The sequence below is a fragment of the Kwoniella mangroviensis genome, chromosome 2, assembly GCF_000507465.2.
Source record: "Kwoniella mangroviensis CBS 8507 chromosome 2, whole genome shotgun sequence".
NCBI classification, from domain to species: domain Eukaryota; kingdom Fungi; phylum Basidiomycota; class Tremellomycetes; order Tremellales; family Cryptococcaceae; genus Kwoniella; species Kwoniella mangrovensis.
This window is the reverse complement of record NC_088828.1, coordinates 525,831-544,053: the sequence shown is the minus strand read 5'-3', so window position 1 is coordinate 544,053 and position 18,223 is coordinate 525,831. Positions and strand designations below refer to the sequence as shown.

Genomic DNA, 18,223 nt, shown 5'->3' with positions numbered 1-18,223 from the left:
CGATACAATTCAGTGATTCGCATTCGACAGAAAGATCGTCAACATTACATCTCAGTATCTGCGATCTGTATGATCGCCTGTTGAAACGCTCATCTGAAAATCTTTATCACCCTCATTGGACCTTCGCACCGGGCGGACGATCTACCCACGATGGCTCCTCATCCTCACCCGCCTCTCACCCCTTTCGGATCCGCTCTCGCTGGAGCATTAGGATCAGTATTCGCTAATGCGTGAGTGCAAGTCCGTCATCTCTACTTCATCACGAGGTGGAGCACCTTGTACTGAAGGCTGACTCCACATGTCATAGTGCTGTGTACCCACTAGACACTGTGAAAACTCGATTACAAGCAGAAGATGAAGAATTAGACGATGAAGGTGACGGCGACTCTCCTGAACAGGATCTACCTGTTTTAAAAGGAAAAGATGATTCGAAGAGTTCAAGAAGTAAGGTGAAGGTAAATCAACAGGTGATAGCAATAAGGAAATACGTAAACAAGAAGTTAAAATCATGGGGGATGTTGATGATGTTATTGAGGATATTGAAGGAAGAAGGTATATCAGGTGCTTTCCATGGTTTTGGAGCTAGTATGATTGGGACATTTTCTCAGCGTGAGTATTTGTTCATCGCTCATTCATAACAGTCGAGGGCTGTCTCTATACCTTTCTGACTTACTGGCTCGCTCGATACTGGGAGTGTTGTTTAGATAGCTAATACCGAAGTACAATCGTAGAATTCGCCTATTTCTTCTTCCATACCCTCCTTCGAACATCCTACATCCGTCGACTCTCCTCATCCCCAACCAAAGGTTCTCAACAAGCCTTGGTATCATTATCAACTTCGGCGGAACTATTATTGGGGGCATTAGCAGGTGGATTAGCTCAAATCTTTACTATCCCCGTACAAGTCATAGCTACGAGACAACAATTATGGAAACCTCCTCATGAAGAATCCAAAACACAAGGGAATGTGAACTCACCAAGTTTGATGGAGACTGCTCAGGAGATCATATCTGAAAATGGTATCACAGGGTTATGGACAGGTTTGAAACCTGGTTTGGTACTTACTGTGAATCCAGCTATAACTTATGGTGTATTCGAGAGATTGAAATCATATAGATTAAGTCAGAAACCCCAAGGCGGAGGGAAACTGGGTGTAGGGGAATCATTCTGGTTGGGCGTCACTAGTAAGATGTTAGCTACGGTGGTTACGTATCCTTATATCTTTGTGAGTGCAAAGACATAGCAATTGTGATATCGTTCAACTTTCATCATCCTGGATCTGGAATATTGTGATTGCTGATGAAAAGCAACATACATGTCTATAGGCAAAAGTACGATTACAAGCTAAAGCTACTCCTGAAGAAATACAATATGATGCGGAACATCCTTTGAACCCAAGTAATAAAGCCTCAAAATCGACATTGGGTCTGAATACCAATAGTGATGACCTTCCACAACCAACTCAAGAGCGAGAAGAACAAGAAGAAAAGAAACAGACTGATTCAACACCATCATACGCATCAGTAGCTTCTGCTCCACCATCATTCGGATCAGCTACCGTCGACTTGCCAAAATCACAAGATCCCAATGTACAAAGACCAGGTTTGACTGAAAGGAAACATAGTCATAAATACCATCATCATCATAAACATGCTTTATCCCTACTCCAATCTGTATATAGGGAACATGGTTTGAAAGGTTGGTATAAAGGTTTAGGTGCTCAGATCGTTAAAGCTGTTTTATGTCAAGGTGAGTTATCGTATTCAACAGATACAAGATAAGATTAAAAGCTGAATTGAGCTGATTTGATCGATCTGATGTGGTATGGCGGGTATAGGTATATTGTTCGTTTCTAAAGATCAATTCGAATCTTATACATGGTTGTTAATTGTTTTCTTAACCAATTTGAGGAAAAAATTGGTATCTTCTTCTCCTGTTTAATTTCAATTTCAATGGAATTTCGAGTTGTTCTGTCTCAAAGTTGATGAATCATACGGTATACGGTAGGATCAAGATCTGTAACTGTAACTGACTATTCTCAAATACCACCCAGTCAATGATTTGGTGATGCAGTCGTTATAATCTGGTATTTTCTCCATCTTTTATTTCCTTTTTCATTTTGCCTTTCAGTCAGTCAGTATAAGGTAATTGAAGGATTTATAACTTACAATTGTTCTATGGATTGTTTGATGTCCAATAGGAATTCGCATTTGGTCTACTCGTATCTCTCAATCCAGTCAGATTATATGTATCAAGGGATGAGACTAATTTACAATGTTCATCGTCAGAGAGATCCAGAAAAGAAGACGGACGTCAAGCGAATATACCATGTATTATTACTTATGCATGTTTTCGATATACTGAACATCACTACAAGGCTGAACGAGAAGTGACATAAAAAGGGTATATATATACACACATCTGATGTTTGATAAAAAGGAGGAAAATTATCATCACCGGTTCATGTTGTCTAATCTATTCGATTTCCTTTACACGCACATCACCATCATTACCATCAACTACACCTTCCTTTGTCATATGAATATGTTCAAAGAACAGAGCATGGTGACATTAGATTTTCAGGTCTGCATATCTACCTCATAATCCATTCCTAACCTCTACTAGGCGTGGTAGGACTAGCAATAACTTCCGCCAATCTCTCCAACTGTCCATCACCATTCGCATCCTTGCCATCAACCACGTCCCTGATGAGGTGCATGGTATTCTCAAGTGATCTTCGTCTATTAGATGGCGAAGTCTTGGTCGTTCCCAAGGAAGTCTGTCGGGAATGTCCCCTTCGCCAAGTCATTCCTCCGACAATACCAGTACCAGGTGATGAGGGTGTACCGGGGGTGCCGGGTGATTGAGGGGACATGGGGGATGGTGTGCCGGGAGTGACACCGTGAGTATCTAATATTGGTGAAGAAGGCTCATCGGGTGTGTGAGGGGTTGTACCAGATGGCGAAGCGGGGTTCTCTTCATCTGGATCAATGATATCAGGTGGTAATCTCTCGTTTTCAATATCACTCTTTCGGCTAGACGAGTCGCATGAGAAAGACATCAGCGATACACCCTGACGGAGACAGTGATGTGAACACAACTTACGCATCCTCAAATCCTTGAATGGCTTCCTTGATACCCTCAGCTCCAGAAGCAAGCATACCAGCAGGTAGAGCGTTGGAGCCAGAGATGGACTTGAGTTCAGATACCCTTTCTGATTCCTCCCTGCAATCATATAGGTGAACATCAGCTTGATTCGTGAATTCGACATGGCAGACATGGTTGAGCTGACCGTAGCAAGGCAAACACTCGAGACATTCGTCCGACAGCCAAAATCTTGTTCTTGATAATTTGTCGTCGTTCCGCCGAGACATCTTCGACTGAAATGCAAAATTGTCAGCTTACTTCCTGTCAAAATATCCTTTCGACTGACCTTCGGGTGTTTCTGGAGTGATAGCCATGGGAGTCTCCTCTTCCTCTTCTTCCAATTCCTCCTTGGTGCAACAGTTTAGAATGGCGATGAGCATATCGGTGACTAGCAAATGTGTCAGCTGAGCTATCGAAGAAGAATCAACGCATGAGCTCACTCTTTTCTCCAACGAATGGCAAACTCCATGTGAATACGTCCATAAAGTTTGGTAACCAATATGGATGAGGTGTGCAGTTGAATTGTCGGATGCTGAAAGCAAATTTGTCAGCTGAATGGTGATCGAAAATCGAGATGTACAACAGCTCACTTCATCACATTAGACTCATACTTCAATACCGCAGCTTTATTAGAGTAGACATCGAGATAGTTTGGAGCAGAGAAGATAGTCATGACAGATGGGAAACCAGTGGTCTTTGTCTTTCGATACATTCGATATCTGATATGACTTGTATGAGCTCATATCCGATTATACTGATCATGCGAACTCACCCCGCGTCTTGAGCTTCATGAGCACGAATGATAGACAAAAGATTATTCCTCTCTAAGAATTGACAAGCTGCGTTATACCTATGCCCACAAAGCGAAGATATTAGCTATTACTAATGTGGCAAGTGCTACGCGACGCTAACTCACGTGAAGAAATAACTACATCCTCTAACGTGATTATGCACGAAAGTGTCGTTTGTCTTTTCCGAACCGAAATCTTCCAATGGATCTGCCCATAAGATATCACACATCAATCCTGAAGTAGGTGGTTCTCTGAATCGGTTGATCTGAGATATCAACATGTTAGCTTTAGACTCACCAACCACAGCGAAGATTTCAGAAGCTGATATTGTGAAGATACTTACAGCTCTCAAATCATCCAGAGTGTGTAATTCAGGTGACAGGCCACCGTGAATACAAAGGAACTGCTTGTTCATGATAGCTGCCAGAGGTAGGTTGCAGAAGCTTTCCATACACGCGTTATAGACTGTTTCCGAGTATTTGTGTTTGCCTAAGATGAATCGCGAAGGGCGAAGGTCAGCTGAAATTCACCTTTTATAGGACATGAACAGGACAGCTCACATTCGAGTTTGAAGGTGAAGTAATCTGTCAAATGTCTACACTCGTGATTACCTCGAAGAAGGAAGAGAGTATCGGGGTACCACATCTTCAGCGACCACAGATAGAGCACACACTACGCAAGAGCCAAAAATAAGCTCTCAAGGACCACATGTTATGTTTATCGACCAGCTTACTTCGATGGAAAAGTACCCTCGATCCACATAATCACCCAAGAATAGATAACGTGTCTCAGCGGGATTACCCCCAACTTCGAACAACTTCATGAGATCGTACTGAAATACACAATCATATCAGCTAGCGATTCATCCATAAGAGGAATTGGGTTTTGTATGACTTACATATTGACCATGGATATCACCACAGACTGACAAGTGTTTTCATCAGCTTTCTCACTCAGACTATTCCAGTGCAAAATAGAGCCAACTCACCAGTAATAGGGGCATCGACCTCCAATAAGTTAGGTTCATTCCTCAAAATTTCTCCACCTCTGTCACACAAATCGTCACAATGAGCATAATCTCTAGTATGTCGAAAGCTGGAAACGATAGCTCACTTCTCAAGAATATACAAAGCCTGTTCTTCTGTCAATCTTCCCTCCCTGTAAAAATGGTTCTTCAAAAATGCGATATCTGGTTTACTCTTATCTGTTTTCGAAAAGAACTGTTCTTCTGTAGGCAAATACATTGCTGGGGCTTGCACCTATATCATCATGCGTATTAGCGACGAGGTCAACGATATCTCGACAACTGAATATAATGAGAGCCGTGTGACGGAGTAATAAATGCGAGTATAGACTGGGATAAATGTGGTGAGTTATACCTCTCTGATCAATATCAATCAAAGAAAAGCAGACAGATTGTCCTCGTACAAGACACCCCAGTGAGATGATCCCATGACACTTCCATACCGATCAAGTTCAGATTCTACACGCCGCCAACCCCGATCTATTTTATGCTCGCCACTCTTCACACTTGCCCCAGCTATAAACTCACATCTTTGACGACTCTCTCTGTCGTACTGACCACATCTCCATTCTCCAGCTGATGCTGAGTGAAATCGATCTCCGGTATCACCACGTTGGATCGATTGGTGATGGCCGCCATGGCATTGGCAGTCTGAGTTGCTGGGGAGGTCATGGCGTGGTTATAGTCGTGGAGCGAATCAAACGACCAATTGGAATAGCTTTAAATCGAAAATGTATTGGTTAAAGGAAATAGATAGTGATGGGCCTATTGATGATCTGACCTGCAGTATATATATCTATGTATGTATTGGTCCTATATGAATTATACGATGAATGAAAAAGCTGAGATAGGGAGCAGGAGTCGAAGTGTGAATGTGGTGAATGAATTGGCCGTGTAATCAATCATAGGATGGAACTGTATAAACTATGACACGGTGACATCAAACTCAAAAGAGTGGGGCCCAGGGGGTGATCAAAACCATCTGACGCGCCTCATTGAAAGATGACGACATAACTCCGCATATCACCGAGCTATCACTCGTAAGCAGCCGGCCAGCTTGCAGTCGAACGCATGCATGGAGGGGATGAACATGAACTTGATATAAGAACTTGAATATACTCACCCAAGATACAGACAACCACCCTACAACAAAGACCAGCTCACACCCACTTACCACGATGCCAACAGTAGAAGATTACTTTGACGATGATACCGATATCCCCCTCCCATCCTCATCCAAACCAAGGGCATTGCCCGACACAGGTATGCGAGGAGCACTGTTAGAGGAGATATCAGGTGACGAGGATGATATGGATTTCAGTAAACTGGCTGAACAGTCAAGAGGGATATTCGGTGAAGGTGTCAACGCTCCTCCCCCTCCCTCTGGTGGAGGAAACGGAAAGGGGAAATTGGTAGAAAGATCACAGGATAATGAATTGAGACCATCTGGTTCTGGATCAGGTGGACCGAACATCAATCCGAATACGCCAATGGGAGGGTTCATGGGTGATATGATGAAGTTACAGGCTGCAGAAGATGAGAGGTTGGAGAGGTTGAGAAAACAATTTGGGACTGCCAATGTAGCTAAGGATCCTTCGGTGTATAAAGGGTAAGTCGACACTCATCTTCATAACATTCCGTCTTATGCTTCACCTACCTACTGGACATTTATCACTTCAAAGCTAGTCCTCGGAGTCAGCTAACAAGATTTTGTATGTAGGTGGAATACAGTCTACCCTCTGTATTTCGATGCGAAAGTATCGATCAACGATGGTAGAAGAGTACCTCGATCAAGTTCGTTATGGTGGCCTCAGGCGACTCAAATCGCTCAGGCATGTAGAGTATTGGGCTTGCCTAGTGTTCTTGAGGTGAGATCAATACCGGAGAATATCTCATAGTATATTGAATGAACGCAATTTATTGACCTTTCTGTTGATCTCAGCCCGATAGGTGTCATCCGGCAGATTGGGAAAACCCAGGTAGAGTGAAAGTCCAAATAACACGAGATGGGAAATTCTTAAACCCCATTATCAAAAATAGTCAGTTTATTCATCTCCCACAAAGGATCTCAACACATTTAGCTGACTCATTGCGGTGCGGTGCATGTAGGAACTGAGTTGTATAAACACTTGTCTGATCAAATCCGACAACGTAACCCATCTCTAATCTTCGACCCTTCTACAGCACCTTCCAAACGATCTTATAAACCCTCTACCTCTACCAAACAGCCATCATCGTCCAAGACAGCGACAGACAAAGGGAAGGGAAAGAAGAAGCCCCAAGGCAAGGGCAAGGGTAAACAAGATATACAAAAGAAAGTAATTCCTCTACCTAAATTACCTACGAGACCACCTTTGGCACCTCAACCCATACCTGTCCTCGATGATAGATTGCCATTACATTCACCTGTCGTACCTGCCGGCGTGGCTGTAGCTGCGATCAAGAGGGATAGGGATAATGAGAAAGAGGCTAAGAAGAAGGGATTGAGCCTTGGTGGGTCCGAGGAAGGTGCGGGTGGACAGAAGGAGAAGATGCCTAAGATGAAGAGGGTTGTAGTGAGGGGTAAGAGGTAGACTCTGGTTTGATCGATGCATCATGTATATATATATATGCACCTCGTACTCATTCATGTGGATCAATTGTATGGATGTGGGGTGTTGAGACCACTTTATCTCATCAGATAGAAAAGGTGATCACCGTGGGAAGGCAAAACACGTCTTGTCTGGTAAGATAACCGATGACGCTCGCAATCAAAAAAGTTCAATGTCAATCTGCATTCCTCGTTCTCCATTATTCATTCTTCATTCTGCATTCTTCCTGATACTACGCTGTCTCATTCTTGACAGATTGAAATTCGGTGCGCTGGATCACCAAGCTAACGTCTAAAATGACATCTCTCCCACCTCCCCAGACTCCCGCTCCGGCATCTTTCCCTAGTACCTCCAACAACCCCAACCCTCATTACTCAATCAACAAAACACCCAATGTACATACCATCAAGATAGGCCAATGGGAGATTGAAACAATCAAGAAACCTATATTGAATGGTAAAGAGATCGATGTGTGAGCTATGATATTCTACTCAGCTGCCAGTCTATTGTCACAAATCAGCTGATATTGTTCATTTTGTTTGGGGTGTAGAGCGGAGAAATCTCTGAATCTTCCTCTACCAGAGATGACCTTCGGTAACAATTCTCTGAGTTTATCATACTCCCCTTCCTCTTCCTCTTCCTCTTCATCAACATCGAATGACAAGGATGAGAACGGCGTTCAGTTGAGATTCGATAGTATAGAAGCTTTATCTGGAGTAGCAACAGGTGAAGGATGGGAAGAAAGAGTAGGTGGGGGTGTAAAAGTTAGTATGGCCGAGAAATGGAGTTCCAAGTGAGTCAAGTATACAATCTATCATGGAAAGTAAAGAAAATGTGTCCTTGAGCTGATGAACGAACATATGATTCGATATAGGTCATCCTCGAATTCCTTTTCAGGTGATTCACCAATACCTACCAAACCTGTCAAACCTCACGATTGGACATTTTCGACCTGTTATTCAGGATCTGTATCAGGTCCATCGGTGAGTACTCATCCATCCTTGCACTATAAGGTCTATCTACATCTATATCTCGAGCCCACCGATTAGATGGATCATCCCTTAGTATGAAGCTACATTATGAAAGACAGGATCCGTACAATGCTAACTTGCCTGTCTCCTCTCGTAGTCATTCAAACCTTCTCCTACCCATTCCTTACCTCTCCCATTACTAGCCAGACAAGATCCGATACTAGACAGGATACTGTTCTATGATGACGTACCCCTATTTGAGGATGAATTACACGATAATGGCGAATCGATATTGAACGTTAGGATAGTGAGTTTATCTATATCCATATCCATATCCATTCTCGTCTCTATACCTTGTTATCCATACCAATTGAGATATATCTTACGACCTGCTGATAATGACAATTAGCGAGTGATGCCTCATTCATTCTTCATTCTCTCGAGGCTATTCTTACGTGTTGACAACGTCTTATTCCGTATTCACGACGTCAGGGTGTATCATGCGTTCGGGAGCGATGACATTGTAAGGGAGGTATCGGGGATGGAAGTTGGGTATGATCAAGTGAAGAGGGTGAGTTGGGCAAAATTAAATTGTCATTGACAAGTACCCTAACATCGTTACACACTTCGACAAGCTAGCATCAAAGAACCTAGGCATCACTTGAGGCTGATTATTCATATTTGATCTATCTCGTAGCATCTTGAAAAACCTTCTGATCTCTCACCTTTGACAGATCCAAATTGGGTATATCAAAAGATGTTATCCCTTCCTTCAGCACCCAATCAGAACGGAAAACCATGGCCTGGATTAGGGAAGAGAGTAGAAGTCCTGAGATTACCTAGGTCGGATGGGCTGGGAGGTATCAAAGATGGTTTAGAAAGTGTGAAGATATAATGTATCACCAAACCCCATCGTTTTAGCGTCAAACTCAAATCTCAAGCAATATCATTTGTCCATACCTTTATACAGGTTCATGTATTGATAGTAGAGCACAGGACAGTGAATTGCAGTATGATTGGATGACTATCATATATCATTCGCATACCTCATCGATACAACTCATCTAAACCAATTTTCAGAGCTTTTATCTCCCCAAACGAAGTCTTACAACATCCACCGACAATCACTCCTCCCCACGTGTATTGACCATCATCCTTCTTGTCTTTTTCTAAATCATTTACAACTTCCAATACGCCTTTTGACCATTCCATAGCATTTCCGGGTGAGTCTAAAGGGGTAGACCAAGTTTTAGTATGTACATCATATACCTGTCCGCCATCAGGGTACAATACAAATACAGGCAGTTCATATTTAGACATTCGAATCTTTTTGAGTTGTTTGGTGAATTGCGAGGAGAGTTGAGGGACGTATAAAGGGTTGGTACAATTTATACCTATCCCATCTGGTATTTCTTCGTCTTCATGAGGATCTAACAATATATGTAAAATAGTATCGATCGATATGGTCTTGCCTTCTGGGGTAAGCTGCGGATGTTGACCATTAGGGAATGGACAAGTTATCCAGAATTTCTTTCGGTGCCATTGTTTTTCGGTTCCATCACCACCGTCATAACGAGAATGTCCATCGGTATACTTGTTACGAGCAATCTCGTTCAAAGTTTTCATACACCTTCGAATAGCTTTGATCTCATACATTAAAGGTATAGTCTCAAAGGCTATCCAATTGATCTTCTTCCATACCTCCCCTTGATCATCATCATCTAATAGACAAATTAATTTATCTAAATGGAATTGTGTTAAATGATGTATAGCATTCTCTTCTTGGGCTTTACCTTCTTCCGTATTTGAAAAATAGTTAAACTTGTATGTATTTCCTTTTGGATCTGAAGACTGGTTAGGACCATAAGGTGGTGGATATATACCTGAATATTCTGCACCAGGTTTCAAAGTTGATCCATATGGTCCACAGGAAAATACCACTCCTGGTTTATCGCGGAACGAGTCATGTACTAGATTGACGGAGGAACGAATTATAGAAGAAGAAGATGATGATCGTTCTTTATGCTCTTCTGACGAGGATGATAGGTATTTTTGTAGGTCAGTAGGTGTCAACTGATATCTAAACAAGGTGAACGCACTTCAAGATCAGGATTTGTCGATCCAATATATCATTTCAATATAAGGAAGAGAGTATAATACTCACGTACATGTTTCCACCAAATCCGCACCAGCTTCTACATACCCTTTGTGTATACTTTGCATAGCACTCGGATTCGTATAGAGTAATTCTGATCCCCATAAGTCGGAAGATACAGAATGGCCAATAGACTCGAGGGTCGTCCCCTAGAGTGCACATCAGGAAGAGGGAACATGAACGAGATGTCTGGGAACGAATGAGGAGAGAGACTTACCATCCCACCGTCAAGTATCTGAATTCTCTCTCTGCCCATCTTCAGTCTGTCTTTCTAATCCCAAGCCTGATTGAAGGCTGTTAGATCGCCTTGGTCGAAGTTCCTGTTATCCACCTGCAACATAGTATGAGTAAAGATTTGATAAGAGTTGATCTCTCATTCTTCGTGTTGCGAGCTGTGAATCACCTCCACTTTGTCCTGACCTGACCCGGAATATACTTCGTCTTTGTTCTGTTCTGTTATTCAACCTGGTTTATCGCTATCTTCGACCTATCTAGTTCTACCACTCAAGGCCAGTCGATAAACATCGAAATACTCTCATCTCAAAACTCCTTCAAAGTAGATTGGAGACATAAAACCAAAAGATTAAAGCAGAAGAAAAAGTGACACATCGAACTGAAACTTTTACAGTCGGAACATGTCTTCTCCAGGTGTTGAGACAGCCTCGATATCCGATGGCCTGGAACTCGAATCGTTAGATTCAGAGAGCTTGTTCCAAGCATTGACGAATGTAGAGAAGGTGAGTCGATGACCCATGACCCTCTTTGATGACAAGCGTGTTATCTTGCATCATCAAATACAGACGACGTATAGACCTCAAGCAAGTCCTTGGGTACTAAACTAACAGATGTACTCATCCCACCTAGGCTATACCTGAATTACTATCCTCTATCAAACCGATATTATCCCATCTAACAACTCAGGAAGGAACGGACGAGGAGAATAGTGGTATGATGGCCAGAGAAGGTGTGGAACGATATTTGAATTTATTAGACGTGAGTGTCTGTTTTTTTCCATCTGTCTACGAGCAAAATGGACAAACATACATACATACAAAAGGAGATTATGTTGAAGTCAGGACCTGGTGATACCATTTGGGAATGAACTAATATTGGTTAATGATCAATGTAGAAAATCCAATTCATCTTACGTCAAACAGTCTATTACCTCCATGCCACCAAGATTTCATCTAATGTATTGATACCTCCCAAAGTGGATAATATACCTACACCTTTCGCTACTTATTTACCTCAACCTCAATCTCAAAATCAAGGAGAACAGGAACAGGAAAAGGTCGAATTGGGATTATACGCCAGTAGGATCGAAAGTAAGGTATTGGATGATATGTTAAACGCTCTAAAAGCTATAAAAGAACAGGAGCATCAGTCGCAAGGGAATATGGATATTTCTTCAAGTGGGTGAAAAGTACATTCTGTAAGTATTTGGCTATATGTTGTATATTATACATTGTATGTATGTTGGAGATGAACTTAGATGAAACTATCATAGTGCTACGTCAATTCAGATTCCTACCTACCTGCAGGATCGAAAACATTTCGCTAAGACGATGATCACTGACTTGCTTGATGCGACAACGATAAAGGATAACACGATACATCACATCTCGGCTTTTTCTCATACAATTAACATATATCTGTTCGATTTATATATCTGTATAGCTCATAGCTCGAGGAAAGAAAGGATTGAAATATATATATATATAACATATAAGAACAGCGAAAAACGAAGTAACATGAAAAGTGGGGTGTCTCTGGGAACAGAAGGTAACGCTAGAGAAAAAATGGGAGTCACATGGGGAGGACTATGTTTAGACCACTTAAGATCTCTCTCCTCGGAGTCTTCGGGCGAGTTGAAGATCCTTGGGTTGGATGGTTACTCGCTTGGCGTGGATGGCAGCAAGGTTAGCTGTGCAGTGGGGCGTTAGTCAGCATTTGTATACATTATATTGTACGTTTGCACAGGAGGGTGTCAAGCGGGGTTATTGAAAATTATGACTCACTGTCTTCGAAGAGGGAGACGAGATAAGCCTCAGAAGCTTCTTGAAGAGCACCGATAGCGGAAGATTGGAATCGAACTGGTAACAATCATTTATGTCAGCTCGAGTTCCAATCATATGAAGGAAGAGGAGATAGCAGCTAGACTCACGATCAGTCTTGAAATCTTGAGCAATCTCTCTAACCAGTCTTTGGAAAGGAAGTTTTCTAATCAAGAGTTCAGTAGACCTATTGCACGAATACATACATGTCAGCACCTTGTCATACACGTTAAGAGGGTGAGGTAAACGTACTTTTGGTATCTTCTGATTTCTCTAAGAGCGACGGTACCAGGTCTGTATCTGTGAGGTTTCTTGACTCCTCCGGAGACTTGAGAAGGGGCTTGCTTTCTAGCGGCCTTGGTGGCAACTGTTCGTTCACATACGTCAGCGTCTGTCAAGTGGACAATAGAGGGAGAGGAAGAGAAAACATACGTTGTTTTCGGGGAGCTTTACCACCGGTGGATTTTCTAGCGGTTTGCTGTGAATTAGAAATAGGTTAGTTGATGATTGCATGGTATGAAGTATTGAGCAAGAGAGGAAGAAGGGTATGTAAGTGGTTGATGGTGAGTAGAGATGTATGGTGGAGAAGGATGTATGTTGGCGGATGTAAACAAATTTCATCGGGTGGCGAACACCAAGCCGTATCATCCAAGCATCGTTCACCTCATGCATCATGCCCTTCATGCATACTGATCGAGGTATGCATGAGAAGGTATGTGATGACGATGAGACGATGTAGAATGATGACAAGCAAGGGTAGTAGGATGATCCGCCAACTTCCGATTATTGCGTATGGTGAAGTGATATGCATGGATATGGATGTTGATTTTCCTTCTTCCTTCCTCTTCCTCTTGAGATTGCAAACCATTTTACTCACTTTGGTTCGAGCTATATGCATGCAACCATACTCTCATTAGCATCCCATCCTTCTTCCCCATGCATGCACATCAAGAAGGGAAGGACTTACCCATTGTTGATGTATGCTAAATGAGGTTGAAAGTCGGTTAGTATCAGTGTGGAGTTGGATGTGAGTGAAGAGATAAAAGGTGAAAGAACGAACGTTGGTGTGGGAAGAGAGAGGGGGGGATTTTATGTATCTCTTCTCAGGTGTGTTGGGTATATGTGTCGTCTCGTTTTCGCAAGGGTGAGTCAACAAAGGTGGGTTTCGTGGTTTAATTGGGGTTGACGCAACCCTTCCTGTCCAAGTAAGCTGAGTCGCGGCGCAATGGAACTAACTGTTCAGATCAATTCCGAGTATGTATGGTAGGAGATGATGTGATCGGTGTTACGGTGTTATAGCAGTTCCCATGACTGGTTGATGTGCCATGTACTCTATCTGCGAGTTGTGATTTTGTATGTGAGTGCAGATATTTTGATGTGCCGCGCCAAGGATGGAAAGAAGGGGTATGTTTGGGATGGTTGAGTATAGCCGGATAGGAATGTTTTTCACAAGATGGATTAGGATGATCATCGTTGTTCCTCCATAACTCTCCAGTCCACTTAAAAATAGAGGAGTTGAAGGTACAAGTGGGTAGCTGGCATTTCTGTCTATCCATCAAGACAAGCTATGTACCTCAAAGACCTCTGATGCATGAGATATGGACAAGACGCTCCTCAACTACTGTCGAGAAAGGTCTGTCTAGACATGCCACCCGCTCCCACGTGGCCAGATGATCGACTTTGTCAAGTTGCCACGTTGAACGGAACGGTGACGTAGGAAAATAACCCTATTCGGTGTACTACCCGGTAGATTAATGATAACACAGCCCAACGCCATACATACCTCATACCTCATACCTCACATCTCAGCGTAGCATAGCATTACTCGGATCAAGTGACTACTTATACATCTCCAGCCATCACCTCTCAGACCTCTTCACAAAGCACCTACGCCAAGCACATAATCTAACGCCTGATCTACACTCCAAGATGCAAGCGATAAAGTTAGGAAAGAAATATCCCGACCTGAAACAAGATGAGATATTCGAACTGATCAGCAAATTCAAGTGAGCCAAGTCCAACAACTGAACTTTGTCCCATCAACTACGGAGGTAGCTGTAGCTGACTTTGGCTGTATAGTCAAATCGATGTGGATGATAAAGGTAGTGTAGATAAGGCAACTGTGATCTCGGCATTACAGTCCAGTGGAGAAGCGGATTATGATTCGGTAAGTTGGTCCGTACACCATTTCCAATTCCCGTTGGATCCCTTTGCTGATATACTAGCTGGGTGTAGGCTCGAGAAACTCTCAAACATGTCAGTATCGATTCTTCAGGAAGAGTAGAATTGGAAGATTGGGTTCAGTTACATTCATTGTTGAGGCAAGCGAAGAATGCACCTGTGTAAGTGGACTAAGCATGTATTTTATCATCAATCACAAAGCTCTGAAGTAGACAACGTTCGCGAATCCCTATGCTAATTTGTGAACAAATTCAACTCACATCCAGCCTCGAGACGAGCAAAGGAAGAATCTCAGTCAAGGGTACAGCCGGTACGAACGCTTCGCACACTATTAACGAAGATGAGAGGCGGTCATTCACGGATCATATCAATGGGGTGAGTCGATCACATTATTCAGAGAGTCCCTACGTGGTTCCTTGTAGCTGACTAAGTGGGCTATCTTAGGTTCTTGCCGGAGACAAGGATATAGGACATCTTTTACCTATTCCAACAGAAACCATGCAGTTGTTCGACGAAGTCAAAGGTGAGCTATCTCATCTACCGTATGACCCGCCTACGAGTGACAAGATCAGCTGATTACATTATATAGACGGTCTGATACTTTGTAAACTCATCAACGACTCCGTCCCCGAAACAATCGACGAACGAGTTTTGAACAAACCGTCCGGTGGTAAAGGTGGTAAACCAAGAGCTCTCAATGCATTCCAAATTACAGAAAACAACAATATCGTCATTACCTCTGCTAAAGGTATTGGATGTTCGGTGGTCAACATTGGACCTGAAGATATATCCGAAGGAAGAGAACATCTGATCTTGGGATTGATCTGGCAAGTGATAAGAAGAGGTTTATTATCCAAGATTGACATCAAGATCCACCCTGAGTTATATAGATTATTGGATGATGGTGAGACCATGGAGGAGTTCTTGAGATTACCACCTGATCAGATCTTATTGAGATGGTTCAACTATCATTTGAAGGCTGCTAATTGGGGACGACGGTGAGTTTCATCCTGAACGGAACTACTTCATCAGTACTACAGACCTCACATATGAAAACTTGCTTATATTTCTCATACTGATAAATCTGGTAAATGTAGGGTCGAGAACTTCTCAAGAGATGTATCAGACGGAGAGAACTATACTGTCCTTCTCAACCAGCTCAAACCCGATGAATGTTCCAGATCACCCTTACAGACTCGAGACTTACACCAGAGAGCAGAAGAAGTACTACAAAACGCCGATAAGATCGGATGTAGAAGATTCTTAACTGCCAACTCGCTCGTATCTGGGAATCCCAAATTGAACTTGGCTTTCGTTGCCAATTTGTTCAATACTTGGCCTGGCTTGGCTCCTCTGGAAGAGACTGAGGCTCCTCCACCTGTGGAAGACTTCGATGCGGAAGGAGAGAGGGAGGCGAGAGTGTTCACGCTTTGGCTGAACTCGTTGGATGTAGATCCGGGTGTATATAACTTGTTTGAGGATCTCAAGGTGGGCAGTCATGGTGTCATTCCAATCTCTCAGGCTCATTACTGATCCCGTTACTTGTCTTTGAATAGGACGGCAATGTGCTCTTACAAGGTTTCGACAAGGTGATACCCGGTTCAGTTATCTGGCGACGAGTCTCAAAACCTAAAGAAGGTCAAGAATTATCTCGATTCAAAGCTGTTGAAAATACAAATTACGCTGTGGACTTGGCTAAATCCAACGGGATGCATATCGTCGGAATCCAAGGATCGGATATTGTCGATGGGACTCGAACTTTGGTTTTAGGATTGGTATGGCAATTAATGAGATTATCAATCAATCAAACTTTAGCAAGTATATCGAAGAATGGAAAGGGAGTGACCGATCAGGATATGGTCAAATGGGCGAATGAAACTGTGAAAAAGGGAGGGAAAACTTCGACGATGAGATCATTCAAAGATCCTTCGTTATCTAATGCAATCTTCTTCCTGGATTTGTTGAATGGAGTTAAACCTGGTATAGTTGATTATAGTTTGGTTACTGATGGAAGGGATGAAGAGGAGAAGAGGATGAATGGTGAGTTGATATTCACATTTCATAATACAAGGGATAAACAAGTATGAGATATTATACTTGAGTACTGATGCATAATATGCTTGTCTCCAGCTAAACTAGCCATCTCAATCGCGCGAAAGATGGGAGCTTTGATCTTCCTCGTTCCAGAAGGTCGGTATCTGTTTTCTTGCTTTCTCTTGGCACTTGACCGGGTCAACGCACTACCAGTAACATTCGATGTCTTGTCGGGTTCGATTGGCCTTTTCTCTCGTTATTGCGTCATCATCAGGAATTGAAGACTAACTTTGTTCTTTTTTCTCTCTTTTAGATATCGTCGATGTTAGACCAAGACTTGTGAGTTAACGACAGACTTCAAAGATAGTAATGATTTTTGCTGATGGAACTTTGTTTGCGTCCGTATGATTAGATCCTTACGTTCGTGGGAGCTTTGTGGTCCGCTTCGTTATCTCAATAACCCGTTGATGGGCATCGATCGAAGAGAAAGGGCTACGATGTGAGCGGTAAAGTAAAGGATGGGTACGGTGGGCATGGCGAAGGAAGGGAAAGATGTGAAGAGAGAGAAAAAGTGAATGGTGAAGATTGTTTTTAAGCTTGTTAATGATATATCTCGGAATATGATTTGATTCTCATGTATACATGTTTCTGTTCTCTCTTTATAAGACTGGTGAGTAACGCTAACACGGTACGATACGGCACGATACGACGACTCTTGACGGGAATGGGATGGAATGGGATGGGGTCAAATCATAATCATAATCATAAGCACATGTGTTTATCTCTCACAAAGCCGCGTGACCGCTGTCCCATGTTCGTCTCAAGAGAATTTCGAGCGGGCAGTCACCCTCATCCTCTTGCATGGACGTCGGGTAGTCGTCGTACAGAGAGGGTTAAACGAAGCATAAGCGAGAGTGATGCCTTCCTTTGAATCTCAGGTCGTGCAGTCAGAGAGGGATGTGATGTACGTGGTAATGATGATCAAACATTCCATCTGGATGACGTGTCATGGGGAAAATTTTCCTCTCTTGATCTGACTCTTGGTCCACTCGCTTGTCCAGGTTGAGGCTCGGTAGGAGAGATGAACTGAGATGGTTGAAAGATCAGATTATGAGGATTGCATGTACGGCTTCAGTATATAGTAGTTAGAGATTTCCTTGATCGGACATCTGTCTCCCTTCTTCTTCATGTCGCCTTCTGATCATCCGTAAAAGTATCACTATCGCTCTTTGCTTCAGTGATCACATCATTGTTATCATCAAGATCCACTTTTCC

General features: G+C 42.7%; 8 protein-coding genes across 8 annotated transcripts; 5 read left to right on the top strand and 3 right to left on the bottom strand.

Annotated features, from left to right (window-relative positions):
• Positions 1-150: 150 nt before the first annotated feature.
• I203_107060 (uncharacterized protein) lies at positions 151-1,941 on the top strand (the record flags this gene model as incomplete). The annotated part of the gene is made up of 5 exons (XM_065518127.1): positions 151-230; positions 308-609; positions 732-1,225; positions 1,326-1,749; positions 1,838-1,941. The coding sequence occupies 5 exons, from the start codon at positions 151-153 to the stop codon at positions 1,939-1,941; spliced, it is 1,404 nt and encodes a 467-aa protein (XP_065372857.1).
• A 670-nt stretch (positions 1,942-2,611) lies between these two features.
• I203_107059 (serine/threonine-protein phosphatase 2B catalytic subunit A1) lies at positions 2,612-5,634 on the bottom strand (the record flags this gene model as incomplete). Its single annotated transcript, XM_065518126.1, has 15 exons — positions 2,612-3,035; positions 3,106-3,225; positions 3,293-3,380; positions 3,434-3,535; positions 3,588-3,679; positions 3,738-3,866; positions 3,920-3,997; positions 4,064-4,203; positions 4,282-4,427; positions 4,499-4,610; positions 4,672-4,770; positions 4,837-4,862; positions 4,927-4,985; positions 5,052-5,197; positions 5,491-5,634. The coding sequence occupies 15 exons, from the start codon at positions 5,632-5,634 to the stop codon at positions 2,612-2,614; spliced, it is 1,905 nt and encodes a 634-aa protein (XP_065372856.1).
• A 506-nt stretch (positions 5,635-6,140) lies between these two features.
• On the top strand, positions 6,141-7,535 carry I203_107058 (uncharacterized protein; the record flags this gene model as incomplete). Its single annotated transcript, XM_019145143.1, has 4 exons — positions 6,141-6,571; positions 6,683-6,830; positions 6,905-7,001; positions 7,072-7,535. 4 exons carry the CDS (start codon positions 6,141-6,143, stop codon positions 7,533-7,535), a joined length of 1,140 nt encoding a protein of 379 aa, XP_019004962.1.
• Positions 7,536-7,849: 314 nt separating this feature from the next.
• Positions 7,850-9,419, top strand: I203_107057 (uncharacterized protein; the record flags this gene model as incomplete). Its single annotated transcript, XM_019145142.1, has 6 exons — positions 7,850-8,025; positions 8,104-8,346; positions 8,428-8,536; positions 8,682-8,831; positions 8,934-9,095; positions 9,222-9,419. 6 exons carry the CDS (start codon positions 7,850-7,852, stop codon positions 9,417-9,419), a joined length of 1,038 nt encoding a protein of 345 aa, XP_019004961.1.
• Positions 9,420-9,571: 152 nt separating this feature from the next.
• On the bottom strand, positions 9,572-10,935 carry I203_107056 (uncharacterized protein; the record flags this gene model as incomplete). The annotated part of the gene is made up of 3 exons (XM_019145141.1): positions 9,572-10,604; positions 10,689-10,828; positions 10,897-10,935. 3 exons carry the CDS (start codon positions 10,933-10,935, stop codon positions 9,572-9,574), a joined length of 1,212 nt encoding a protein of 403 aa, XP_019004960.1.
• A 379-nt stretch (positions 10,936-11,314) lies between these two features.
• I203_107055 (uncharacterized protein) lies at positions 11,315-12,099 on the top strand (the record flags this gene model as incomplete). The annotated part of the gene is made up of 3 exons (XM_019145140.1): positions 11,315-11,416; positions 11,544-11,672; positions 11,809-12,099. The coding sequence occupies 3 exons, from the start codon at positions 11,315-11,317 to the stop codon at positions 12,097-12,099; spliced, it is 522 nt and encodes a 173-aa protein (XP_019004959.1).
• Positions 12,100-12,514: 415 nt separating this feature from the next.
• On the bottom strand, positions 12,515-13,704 carry I203_107054 (histone H3; the record flags this gene model as incomplete). The annotated part of the gene is made up of 7 exons (XM_065518125.1): positions 12,515-12,603; positions 12,698-12,772; positions 12,844-12,920; positions 12,986-13,100; positions 13,166-13,211; positions 13,611-13,621; positions 13,701-13,704. The coding sequence occupies 7 exons, from the start codon at positions 13,702-13,704 to the stop codon at positions 12,515-12,517; spliced, it is 417 nt and encodes a 138-aa protein (XP_065372855.1).
• Positions 13,705-14,662: 958 nt separating this feature from the next.
• Positions 14,663-17,408, top strand: I203_107053 (uncharacterized protein; the record flags this gene model as incomplete). The annotated part of the gene is made up of 11 exons (XM_019145138.1): positions 14,663-14,739; positions 14,813-14,900; positions 14,969-15,075; positions 15,181-15,289; positions 15,359-15,437; positions 15,504-15,912; positions 16,012-16,402; positions 16,471-16,954; positions 17,045-17,104; positions 17,262-17,287; positions 17,361-17,408. 11 exons carry the CDS (start codon positions 14,663-14,665, stop codon positions 17,406-17,408), a joined length of 1,878 nt encoding a protein of 625 aa, XP_019004957.1.
• Positions 17,409-18,223: the final 815 nt, after the last annotated feature.